The sequence below is a fragment of the Phasianus colchicus genome, chromosome 8 (genome assembly GCF_987193195.1).
Source record: "Phasianus colchicus chromosome 8, bPhaCol1.hap1.1, whole genome shotgun sequence".
In the NCBI taxonomy this organism is placed as follows: domain Eukaryota; kingdom Metazoa; phylum Chordata; class Aves; order Galliformes; family Phasianidae; genus Phasianus; species Phasianus colchicus.
Window position 1 is genome coordinate 6,510,292 of NC_143443.1, and position 12,438 is coordinate 6,522,729.

The window sequence follows — 12,438 nt, forward strand, 5'->3', positions numbered from 1 at the left end:
ACTTTACTTGCAAATTATGGGTGGGAACCTTACATGAGTAATATCTGCAAAAAGTTTCTTTGCTGTTTACAGTTTTAGTTCAGCTTGTTTAGTAGCTCATTCTCCAAGTAGGATCTTTTGGGAACTCAGCATGGCTGTGATATGCTTGCCTAAAGGTCCTGCCCTTCCTCTTCTGTGGATGAAGCTAATAACCAAGTATACACAAGGTTTTTTTTTGTTGCTGTGGTTCAGATCTACTCAAGATTGAAGACTTGAAAATAGGGTCCGAAGAATTTTTCCCCTGGGTATTACAGCATTGTGCTTTTTTTCAACAAGAAATAAAACACAAATAACAAATGCATGCATTGGGATTGTGTAGGAAAAAGTGTGGAAAAACCTCTTTATTGACACTCTCGCATTGTTTCCTTTATACTGCTCACTGGGAATACTGGGCTGTGGGATTCCACTTGCAAAGCACTGCCTTTGTGTGTAACCGTGTGGCCTTGGTGGAAGTTATTCCACCAGCACAGAATGCATGAGCCAGGAGGAGTTCATCTTGTTACGCATTTCAGTCAAAATGGGGAAGAAGAAAAAGACTAATTGAATGAGTGGTTTAGAATGAAAAGGGAAAAAATAAAAAACACTGACGAGTAGTTGGTGAAGCTGACTTTGCTCTCCTTTTACCACACCTGCTCTCTCCTGTCTCCTTGCTCTTTCATTAGGCAAGAAACTGAACTAAACTGGGGAACTGACCTGTGTTTAAAAATAACTCATGGAAAGGAAACATTTAACACAAATCCTGGTCTGCTTCAGCAGGAGACCAAACAATTGTATCTGCTCAGTTAAAGGGAAGCAAAGAAGAGGAATTAAGTTGTCTTTAACCTGGTTAAGTCAACATTGCAACTGAGAAATGCTCACTAAACGCGGCCGGCGTTAGGAGGATTACACACATTGCTTTGATCAAGTGACATTAATAGAGTTAGACATGACAGTAGTGTTGAATACATGAATGAAATCATTGCTGAATGCAGACGTGGCTTAGCCCAAAGACTGCTTCGGAACTGTGAGGCCAAGATAAAGATTTGCTTCAGTCATAATCCTCCAGCCATTGGTTTTCCAGCTTTATGTAGTTTTTACGAGCAACTGCTAGGTTTTGTGTCCAGCTGGGTGCAGAAATGTGTGAGCTTTCAGAGTGTATTTTGGGTAGATTGGTTGGAAGGATATGTAGATCACTGCTGTAGGAAGAGCACAAATGTCCAGGTAGATCGACTATCAAACTTCTGCTGATTCAGCACTTAGTAATTTTTTTCCTCTTGCATAATTTCAGTATGACCTGCAAATAGCACGTAGCTCGTTGTTTCACTGCGTCTTGCCTGTCCTGTGAGGGTTTTTTTTGCCTGCAAGTAGGTTGTTTTTATGGAGTTGCCATATTCCTGTTAAAAATTTTAGGCACCCCGAGAAGAGTGTCAATCCTTGAAAGCAAAGGTGACGTCCTGTTGTTCCTAGTAGGGATTGTGGTAATGCAAGTTAAGGGGCACCACCTCACATTTCATGGGCTGATCTGAGCCTTTTCCACTGGTGCTACATGCTGACTGGAAGCTGTAAATACCAGCTAGAAAGAAGTGCTGTGTCTAGGTTTACTTGCAGCCCGAGATGAAGTGTTTTGAAATTGAAGAAGTGAGAATCCATGCATGGCTCTGGTTGGCAGCACAGTCCCCTGTGAGCGTGGCGGTGACGTGCAGCAGGGGATGGGCCGGGCTCTGCGCTCAGCTGTAGTTTTCCACTCGGCTCGTGTTGCACTTTGCTGTGGGTATTTATTGAAGATACCCTGCAAGGAATATTTATGTTTGCTTCCTAGCAAGTGAATCCGCATTTCCCCTAATCAAACTGGAAATTTTCAAAGTATTTTTTGGATTTGGTTTTAATACACGTGAAGATAAGTGCACAATCTCGCTTAGTTTTGGTTAATTTCTTTTCCATAGAAAAGTAAATAGTCTTTCAATGTTATGCTCTCTCCGCCACGCCCTTTCAGTAAGCCTAACCATGCGGCTCTTTTTAGAGAGAACTGCTTACATTCAGTTTGCATAACCACTGGTAGAAGGGCACGGTGCTAAAAGGATGAGCAGTTATAACAAGACTTTCATTTTGGTGATTTCAAACAGCTCGCACTAAATGTATTGACCTGCTTGGGGTTTTTTTGCATCATAAATCAGGAAATCAAAATACCTTTTTTTAACAGGGCAGATGATTAGCTGACGTCTGCAGTTCCGACTCTGAGGAGTTGAGCTGACAGTCCAAATACTCTGTAAAACACTCGGCTGCTGTCAGCACGGCGTGAGGCGGCCGGCTGCTCCATCAGCAGTTGGACACACAGCAGCAGTCGGCCCTGACAGCCTGTGACAGCGAGCTGCTGCTTCTGCTCTGCATTCCTTCCATCTGCTGGCTGCTGCTTCTGGCCCATGCTCTGCCCAGTCCCGAGCTCGAGCGTTCCTGTGTTTTTTGTCCAATAACTGTTAGTGGCAATGATGAATGACTGGCGAGCTGTTCTAAGTGCTAACCAATGAGAAACGGTTTGTGTGCTTTGAGCAACTCTTATACTGCTGAATGAAAAATGGATTTAGAAAAATAGATTTAGAATCTGCTTACTAAACAGTGATTTGTTAAAATCAGTCTCATGCTGATATGGTTATCTTACTTCTTTTTTTTGTAGTTGGTAAACAGGTTTCTAATCAAGGCTCTCGGGTTAGATTAGTCACCTAATTTGAAGAGTGAAGCAGCCCTGTAAATCATCTGTATTGAGCTGGGGCATAACACCTTGGAGCTATCAGCAAAGGTAGATGTAGGAGTCAGTCTGTCACTTTGCAGATAGTCATTTGACTCTGCTCAAAATTGTTTCCTTCCCACTCCTTCATCTTAAGCGATGGCAGAGATGGGTGTGCCCTAGCAGGTGCTGACTGAGATGCTGCCCTGCTTCCTGGGCTGCCCTCTGTGTGCTGTTTGCCACCGCAGCAGCGATGCTGTCCTAAGCACGTCCCTTCTCCCATGTGGTGCTGGGAAAGGTGTTACTGGTTGAGATGTAGCTTTGCTTCTGAGGGATGCAGGGATGCAAAGTGCAATGTGCAGATAACAGGCTGAGTGTTCGTACAGGGAAGAGGGAGAAACAAATGCTGAGTGTGGAAATGCTTTACATGTTCAGGAATAGAAAGTTGAGTGGAAAATGTTCGGTGTCACAGTGGAAGGCCTTGTTTTATCCTTCCAGCTCCTACTGTTGTTAAGTCTTCTTAGTCAAGAAACAAAGATCCCTTAAGGTGTTTTGAAATGAGTTTCTTTTGCCTCTTTACAGTATTCCCCACCCCCATCCATCCGTCGTGTAGTTCCCTGTAATTAACTCAGTGTTTCAGTAATTAGGCAACACAGGATAACTGTAGGATAAACGCTTTGTTGCACAAGGCTTCAGTCCTGCAGAGAATTCTGAAATGCCAAAACACTGGAAGAGAGCAAAATACAGCACTTTCATTTGCCAGTGGAAGCTTAACTTACATGCAGTTGAGTATGCAGAACTGTTTTCACAGCTCCCATGTGCTGGATGAGCACAGCCTGTTCGCTCAGCTCTGGTGACTGTGCTTACATTAGGTGACATGAGATGCAGTGCAACATGAGCAAGTGCAGAGAGTGAAACAGTTGGTGTTGAGGGCCTGGATGCGTATGTGTAGCAATAATGTGGATAGGAATTCTGTCTGGCTGTTTTTCTGCTGTCTTGATTTGAAATGATGGGTTTCCAGGTATTGTGATGATGTGTCTAAACTGTTGTATCCTCTCCCTTTTAATTAGAATTAGTGTATTTTTCAGGCCACATTAGTAACAATAGCCATATGGCTTCTGCTTCAGAGCTGACCAGCTTTGCTTACACTTTGTGTAGGTAGCATAGAGAGCACCATTATTTCTGTTAAAGAATTAATCTCAGGTTGACCAAACTATCCTGTTTCTTCAGGTTAAATTTTTGTGTTCTATTTGGATGCCGTTTATCTTTTAGTGCTTTATAGGCCTCCTTTGGAGCTTGAAGACAACTTTCCTTTTGCAGTTCTTCAGAAGTCTGGAGCAAAGAAAGCTTCAGTGACTTTGGTTTCTGCTGCTGGAAGACTTCAACCTTGTTTAACTAGAGCCAGCTTGTAGTTGCTAAGCTGTGTGCATGCATAGTGGTTTTTTATGTCCTGCCTGTCTGTGAGGAGAACGGTGAAGATGCCTATAGAGAAGACAGAGAAAGGGGAGCAAACACGGATAGCCTGAAGTAGACTGTTGTCTGGCTCTTGGACTTGCTCCTTGAGATATTTTTCCCCCACCCTTCCACCTCCATTTCTTTCATCCTCTTTAGAACCACGAACTGCATGCTCAGTCCAAGTACTTGTTCTTAGACATTGTATTTCTAAGGCATATTTATACAGGATCGTTTAGTCCATTTCTGTAGTGAACTGCAGTCGGTGGTTCTAACGCCTGACTGCGTAGCCAGTGAGTTTGTAGAAACTTTCCAATGAGTAGCATTCATTTCAAGTGGCTTTGCTTCCTTCAGGTGCAATATTTGGATCACCTTTCCAAGTACGATTAGCATATAACACCAAATCAGTTAGCAAATACCTGTTTTTGTATAGAGACATTCTCTGAGAAAATATTAAAGGAACTCTTTTGCACTGCAGTGTAATTTTTATGAGTGTTATTGGAACTCCTTTCTGTTTAACAGGAGTAAAACAATTTGATATAGCAATACTCATGGCATCAGTGATTTGGGGTAATGTAAAAGACCACTGTCTAAATGTTGAAGATGCTTTTACTGCCTGGCTCGAAATGGCTCAATCTTTATATGAAGAAATGCAAATATAAATGTTAGCTTTGAAAAAATGATAGAAAATGATGGGGTTCTGTCATGACACTGGATTTTACTAAGATGCGTCTACAGAGCTATTAAAAGTAACTCGAATTTCCCATCCACGTGATGAAAACCAGCAGCTGTTCTATGCCTGCAAACAGAAGAGCATGCTTCCCTTCCTGGAAGGACACAATAAAAGCTCAAGATCCAGATTCCAGCCGCATAAGTATTTCTGTAGGTAGTGTTAAAACAAACCTAGTTTTGCTTGTTGCTCTGAGTGGTCCAGCAGCTCATGATGAAGTGTTCCAGCATCCAGAGGTGATCTGTCGGCACTCATCTGCTGCTGTGATTGAGGGGATGCAGTTCACATTTTGAACACTGAATAATACGACTCTGGTTCTGATCTGCTTCTGATTTTTAACTGCTCTTTGAAACTTCTGTCCTATCAGAAGTCCAGAGAAACTTCTCTGTTTTATGAACTGTGCTGAACTGATATCCCATCTTCTTGCTTCAAAGTGTAATTTCTATTTCTCTGCTCCAAACAGACGTTCATTTCTTTCCCTTTCAAAAGAAACAGTCAGTTATGAATAGCTTTGTTGCATAATGTATTTGTTACATTTTTTTCCTTCTCAAAGACAGACAGAGAAGTGCTCTTAAAGATTATAAATCCTTAGTAATAAATAATAAAATATTTCAATTTATTTTGAGGGTTTTTTAATTTATTTGTAGTTTTGACAGGTGTCTGCTGCACAGTGTTAATGAATGCCTTTCAAATATAAATAATGCATTTTTCAGGATATCTATTAAAAATGTGGGTGTTTTTTCGTTGTTGTTGTTGTTCTTTTTTATTCCCTTCGACTTCTACCTTGGAAAGTGTTCTGCCTGCAAATAGCTGCTGTCTGTCTTGTTTTGCTAGTTTTTTCAGCATGACTCATGTTCCTGGCTCTTACTTTCTGCTATTCTTACATCTGTGAACGGCAGACAGTGCTGCATCAGTACATGTGGTGTGCCTGCTCTTGCTTTGAAGCTTGTAGGGAAGAGAGGTTAAGCCTGACCCTTGGTTTATATTGTTGGAGATGGTGGTATAGTGCTGACACCCCTGTGCACTCCTTCTGTACAAATAAATAACAATATTAAAAGAAATCCCTGATGATTGGTGTGGTTCTGCGTTCCAGCTCACCCCTCGGTGCCACATGAGGTGTCCCACCATAGGATACTCCTTGCACCTTCACTGGGAGATTTGCCCTTGTTCAGATGTCTGCTTCTGTGTAAATCAGTGTCAGGGCTCTATATGGGACAGAAGGAAACTGCTCATCAGCAGAAGCACTTACAGCTGATTAATATTGTGGAGCTTATTTGCCTTAAGAACACAATTCAAGGGAGCAGTGTAGTTCCACTCGCATCTCTTTTAAGTTCGTCTTGGGAGGTGGAGTTCTTGAAGAGAAGTCTGCATTATTTGAATAATTGCAGGGTTGTCTTCTTTATAAGAGCGGGTCACTTTCTTAAGTTACTGCTGCCTACGTATCATCTTCAGGACAGCTTGCTATCACAGGCACCTGAGCTGTCATCTTTGGTTTTGTTCTTAAGGAACAACACAAAAAAACCCCAAACACACAACAACACAACTTCTTTTCTGTGATCAAGGCTCTGAAAACTCCTTTCACCAGCATTTGTTTGATCTTTCCTTGGTACTTTGCCTGGCTACATTCATCTGAAGCTGGTCTACAGTGTTTGCTGGTCAGTTGGTGTTGGGGCTGCTGCTTCGAAATTGTTAGGGAAATTCATCTCTGCAGTGTGTGAAAGGGAAAACGTGGAGGCTGCTTTAAGAAGTGTTTGTAAGGAGGGATGTAACTGGCACATCCACATGTGTGTGAGTGTCTCCACAATCTCTGCGTAATTCAAAAAGTATTAGGAAATATTTCTGGAAAATTCTCTTGTAGAAAGCAGAGGACGTTTGGAAAGTCATATTGGAATTTTGCAGATACTTGTGGTGATCAAGCCATTGGGGTGCAGGAGTATGAGTGCAGGACCAGGCAGAACACAGGTGGCGTGAGATCATAGGACAAATGGCTTGGATCAATAAGCAGGGGATAGGACTATAGTTAGGGGCCAGAGCTGATGTTCTATAGGAGTTGGATCCTTTAGGTTGTTACCACTTTCAGCTGGTGTTGTGTTAAAAGACAACTGAGGCGAAGAATTTTTTGCTGGCACTACTTGATTTCTCTTGTAAAATGTAGCTTCCTTCTGTGTTGCTCTGTTAGTACTGGAGCAAGCTGTGAAGTGCCATGTCACAGCATCCTGTGGGATGCCCCAGTTTTTGGTTTAGAAAGGAGTTAAGAAAAGTCACGGGAGGAAAGCTCATTTTTTGATGACTAAATAAGATGACTGTTCTAATTTGGGGAGCCCTGGAGCCCCACATGTTGAGGAGCTGTCTCTTTGTCCCTTGAACTCTTTCCCATGTGTCTGCTATACGCAGGGAAGGCAGTTTGGGGTGCTTTCCCCTTGCAGGAGGATTGCAGGATGCCCACATAGCAGTGGAGCCCACCTTGGTCAGTGCTGCCGTTGTTTCTGTGTCAGCCTGCCAGGTGGGCACAGCCCTGGGATGCTGTTGTGCTCTGGCATGGGCTGCATCTCCCCATGGCATCTCCCCGACGGGCGCCAGGCCTGGCCCTGCTGTGGCACAGACCTGACAAGCTGCCACGCTGCACGTAGCTGCCAGACAGGAAATTCAGGGACATTACTGTATCTGTATCTTTCACGCAGGGATATCTGAAGTTATATCAGAGATCCAAGGGTATTGATAATGAATAACCTGTGTTAATAGGACTTGAGCACCTGCAATGCAGTACACAGCTGTCAGGATTGTAGTAGTTAAGCCTTCCTTCAAAGTTAATAAGAATTGTGCATCATCTTCTCACCAGCAGTCGTAGGAAGGTGAGGCTGATACTAAATACGTTCATACTTTCATGCTGTTATTTATTTGAGCTACTCCTTCTGTCAGTGTGCTGCGTGCAGAAACTTGGGCCTTCTCTTCCCAACATAGTGTGCACTGAGATAATTTGTGCAACAGCTGTGAATAGCAAATAAATAAAGTGACTATGGAGAAAATACTCAGCGGTTGATTATCATTGTATCCTTCCTGATGTAAGGAAGCATCTTTCTCAGTAAGTTTCATTTGTTCATCACAAACCCTCATTGAATTTCAAGGTAAGAATTTGCTACTCAGAAATATATAGGGGAAAGAGTTAACTCCTTAGCCATTTTGTCAGCAGTTAACTGTTTCCAAATGAAGATCTATTCAGCATGATTTCCTATTTTTAGACAGATCTGCTATTGTAACTGTATTCAGCATGAATTCTGTTGTAAGTTTCTCAGTTGAACTTTCTGAGCCTGGTGTGATTGTTAGGAAATTGTGTGAATTGGTGCTTCAGCCTCTTGGTAAAGTTCAAAATGGAAATTGTGGGAAAACCTTCTGTTATTTCTGTGTGTGCTCGTTGTGGCTACGTGTGGCTGCTGGAAGGCTTGTTTAGAAGAGCTGCTTCAGAAAAAGGGATGAAACCAGTGTAAACTTGCAGCAATTTGAGAGAGGAGCATGGCTTTAAAAAATTAAAAATAAATAAAAATTCAACTAAGGTAAGTTTCTTAGAACTATATCAAAGCACACTTTGCACTTCTTGTAAAGGACAGAAGGATGTAGCGCAATAGAGTTTGTAACTCAGGAGTTTCTACACTGCTGACAAATTTGCTTTCCAAAGCTTTACCGTATTTCATAGGGTTGTGAAATCCATGCTGATGGTTCTGCTAGGTTTCTACACGTAGCTCCTCTTCAGGCTATATTTGAGCAATCATTTATTTTAAATAGCTGATGCATTGTATTTTGGCAAAAAAAATTTTTGATACCCACAATTTTAAAATATTTTTCAACACTTAAAATGTTGTATAGGTGCAGGTGAGGTGTTAAGCTATTGAAGAACATATGCAATATAAGGTATGCTGAGAAATAGTGAAAATTGAAATGACGTATTAGTCTGAAATGGTTTCATGCAATTAGAATGGTAAACTCTTATGCTGGAATATGATTCTCTTAGCTTCCTTCAGAGAATTGGATTGCATTTCCCCCCAGAATCAAGGAAAGTGTGTTCTGATTCAGCTTTGATTTGCCTTGGCACATCTCTGGGCAAGAAAAATAAGCTTAGTGTATTAATGTGGATTAAGACGTTTCATTGCAGTATTTTCTATTTCTCCAAGCATCAGAATCTGTATAAATTCATATTTTGATTCCAAACTGTTCATGTTTTCTGCTGTCATGCTGTTGGTTAACAGTTTTTCGCCTGTAGCTGTTTTTGTCTATAGGAATGTTGCAGATCTTTTGTGTTTTAATAAATCTTAAAAGGATGGATTAAAAAAAAAAAAAGAAAAAGGAAGAATTCTTGATACACTTGGGTGTAGTGTCTTTTGCCATTTATGTGGGTCTGCATATCTTTAGACCTGTAAGATACTTCAAAGCCTTTGAGGTTTTCTGATATGTACAATATAGAGAATTTAAATGAAAACTTGTGCTGCCAGGAAGTCAGAAGGGAAAGAGTGAAGCTCATTTTACTTCCAGCTTTGTTGGCTCTTTTCTTGGTACAGCTGTTTTTGAAATATAAAGTAACTATTGGTGAATTTGCATTTTAAAAAGAAACAAAAACCAACAACTTCATTTTTATCTTGTAGTCTCCCACAAAAGCTGTATATAATGCTAGACACTGGAACCAGCCGGAATCAGAGGTTCTGCCAGCACCACCGGTTTTGAAAACTCCCAGTGTCCCAGTAAGTAGACTGTTATTAGTGTATCTTCTAAGTTTCAGTGCTGTCTTTTGAAACCGACAAAAGTTACTGATATTTGGTTATGTCACAGTCAGTCATTTGGCAGGAAGGAGGTTGTCAGTGGAAATAATCTAGAATGAGATCTTCCATATCATTTCAGTTTGCGGATAGTTGTGTTCCCTGATGTGCAGAAGTTAAGCTTTCTAACATTGGAGTCCATTTTATCTTCTGTGAACCTTGAAAATTAAGCTGCTAATATCTGTAAAAATCAGCAATTTGTCAGTCAAAAAGGAAAACCTCATAAAGATATTTCCATTACTTCTCCTTTCTAAGAACAAAGTATTGTCAGTTGGTGGCGGGAGTCCACAGGCAAGGTGAAAGAAACAGTTTTCTTTATGTGCCTAGAAGGACCAATATTATAGAAGGATGTATGCAAGAAGTTAATAAGAGGTGAAAACAGTTCTTAAAGAAATTTGTTCAAAAGCTAGCATTTGATTAGAGCTTTAAGGTAACAGGTAAGGTCTAAATACATTTTGGAATGTATTTAGACTCTGAGAATCCAGCATCTTGTGCTTGTATGTGTGTAAAAGGAATTATGGATTATGCTGGAAGGGCATTGTACTTTGTCAATAAACTTTATTTCGTTTAGTGTAAATTAATTTCCTATATGAGAACAGAAAATCCAAGTGAGGTTATTCGAGCACTGATATGTCTTCAGTTTTTGTGGGTTTTTTTATTCCACCCTTGTGCGCATCTTCTGTGCTGATGACAGCTCTTTGATTTACATTTCTTTTGCTTGTCCTCACCTTATTCAAAATGGCCTTCCTTTGCTGTTAACCATGCTGCCTGGAAAGCGCAGATGACTTGGATTGAAACAACTGATTGCACCAGCTTTGAGGAGAGCAGATTTTTCACCCTGAGCTTTTCCTTTAAACAGATGGTTAAAAGTTCTTAAACCCTTTTCCTGATTTCAAGCATGTAGGTTTGAACTGAAGCTTTTATTGCTTGCTTAATCTTTCTATACATACTGTTTTGCATGAAAGACTCTGATAGCCAGCTGCAAGGCAGGTTTTCTCTGAGTCTTCTCAGGTAGTCTTGGAGCATAGCCTCTTCAGGTTAGGAGAGTGTTGGGATCATGCATATTCAAACAGGCCATTTTGACTTCTGTCAGGCTTCCGCTTTGGAACCATCCGTGTATTAATTCAGTAACATGGCAGAGGTTTGGTTGAAGCAGCCTGCTAGCAGAAGCTGTAGGTGCTTCTGATGTTATAAAGAGTATCTGAAGTTACTTCAGTCATGTTTTTTTAACCTTGATTTGTGTGTATGGTCAAGGTGTAAGAGTAGTAAGAAATAAGCCTTATTCCAAATGTTCAGCAGTAATTCCTGAGCAGGTGATCCTGCAGATACAGATGAATTTGTTTAAAATTTACAAGAAGATAACGTGCAAACTGCTTATGCCAAGTATTCTTTCTTACGGCTTCTTAACTCCCTTGGAATCCCTTTTGAAGGGCAGGTTGTTAACCAAGACTTGGATGAGGCTGTTCTGCTTCAGCAGATCTCCTGCTTTCCAAAGCCGATTAAGATCACAGTCCTCCATTAAATGCTTTCCAGGATGGCTTATTATCCTTTTGCCTTTGGAGCCTAAGTGAGCAAACACTGATGTGCTGCACACTGGTAGAAGCAGTGTGTAAGGAACGGTGTGTTTTGTCTTGTGTTTTAATTTTGACTGTTGGTACACAAGAAGAAAGCTTTTCTTTCTAATATCCCCTGCAGCATGTAACAGCTAATTCATATTCTGTGTCTGCATCAAGTCCTTTACTACCTGTTGCTTATTCCAAATAGGTCTTGCTGTAGTATGTTGTTCCTGGAAAATATTAATAACACATATATGCACCAGGCCAGTGTGTGGAGAATACCTTATTAGAGCATACCTTGTCAGGTTTAGGCTTTCATGCTTCTTTTACTTTAACGGCATGTTTTTATAGTACTACAAAAATTACCTGGAGACATTCTGCAGTGCGTTAGGTTGGTGAGGTACTCCCTGAGCACAGCAGTGCAGTGGCCTCCAGTAGATAGGAATGAAAGAAGTAGACACAAAGTTTTTCAGTTCCAGCTGTGCTGAAGCAGTGATTGCTCGGTGCTGTGACCGTATCCAGACCAGTGTGCTTAATGATGGTTCAGTATAGCTACCAGCTGTACTGTCAGTCCTGGAAGCTCCAGTGAAAGGGGGGTAAAATATGTGGAAGTATCAACAAATACTTGTTTTTAAACCCTTGATTGTTTTACTTACCCTAAAGCTTAAAGAACATCGGTAAGGGTTTTGTTTTTTTTTTCAGTTTCAGAATTCACTGGAGCATTCCTGACTACTTAAAACTGTTTTTAATATTTAACAATGCATGTAATTTCTGTTTTTACTGATTTTTTTAAGAGTAGGTACATTATCACACAGTTTAGGTACATCTTGGTAGCATAAGGGAAGGACTAAATTGTCCCAAAATGTGAGTTTGACAATTGCACACCTGTACTGTTTCCTGATGTATGCAGTATATGTTTACATGCTCAAAACATCTGCCCATTTTAGCACTTTCTTATTAATAGGTAAGGCTATCTTCAAAGGAGGCAATTCATAAAGATGATGGAGTTTTTAAGGCTCCTGCACCACCTCCCAAAGTGATTAAAACTGTGACAATACCTACTCAGCCCTATCAAGAGATAGTAACTGCATTGAAATGTAGGAAAGAAGACAAAGAAGTAAGTATTCTTGACAAATTTTTAAAATAAAGAATTAT

General features: G+C 40.8%; 1 protein-coding gene across 4 annotated transcripts in view; it reads left to right on the top strand.

Annotated features, from left to right (window-relative positions):
- Positions 1-12,438, top strand: part of WAPL (WAPL cohesin release factor) — a 58,899-nt gene that overhangs the window by 24,847 nt on the left and 21,614 nt on the right. For 3 of the 4 annotated variants that reach the window (XM_031602452.2, XM_031602454.2, XM_031602453.2), the window contains exons 5-6: positions 9,557-9,652; positions 12,248-12,400. In XM_031602452.2, the coding sequence (XP_031458312.1) occupies positions 9,557-9,652; positions 12,248-12,400 (249 nt within the window). The remainder of the gene's footprint in view (positions 1-9,556; positions 9,653-12,247; positions 12,401-12,438) is intronic. The other variant, XM_090144794.1, reaches the window with a different exon arrangement.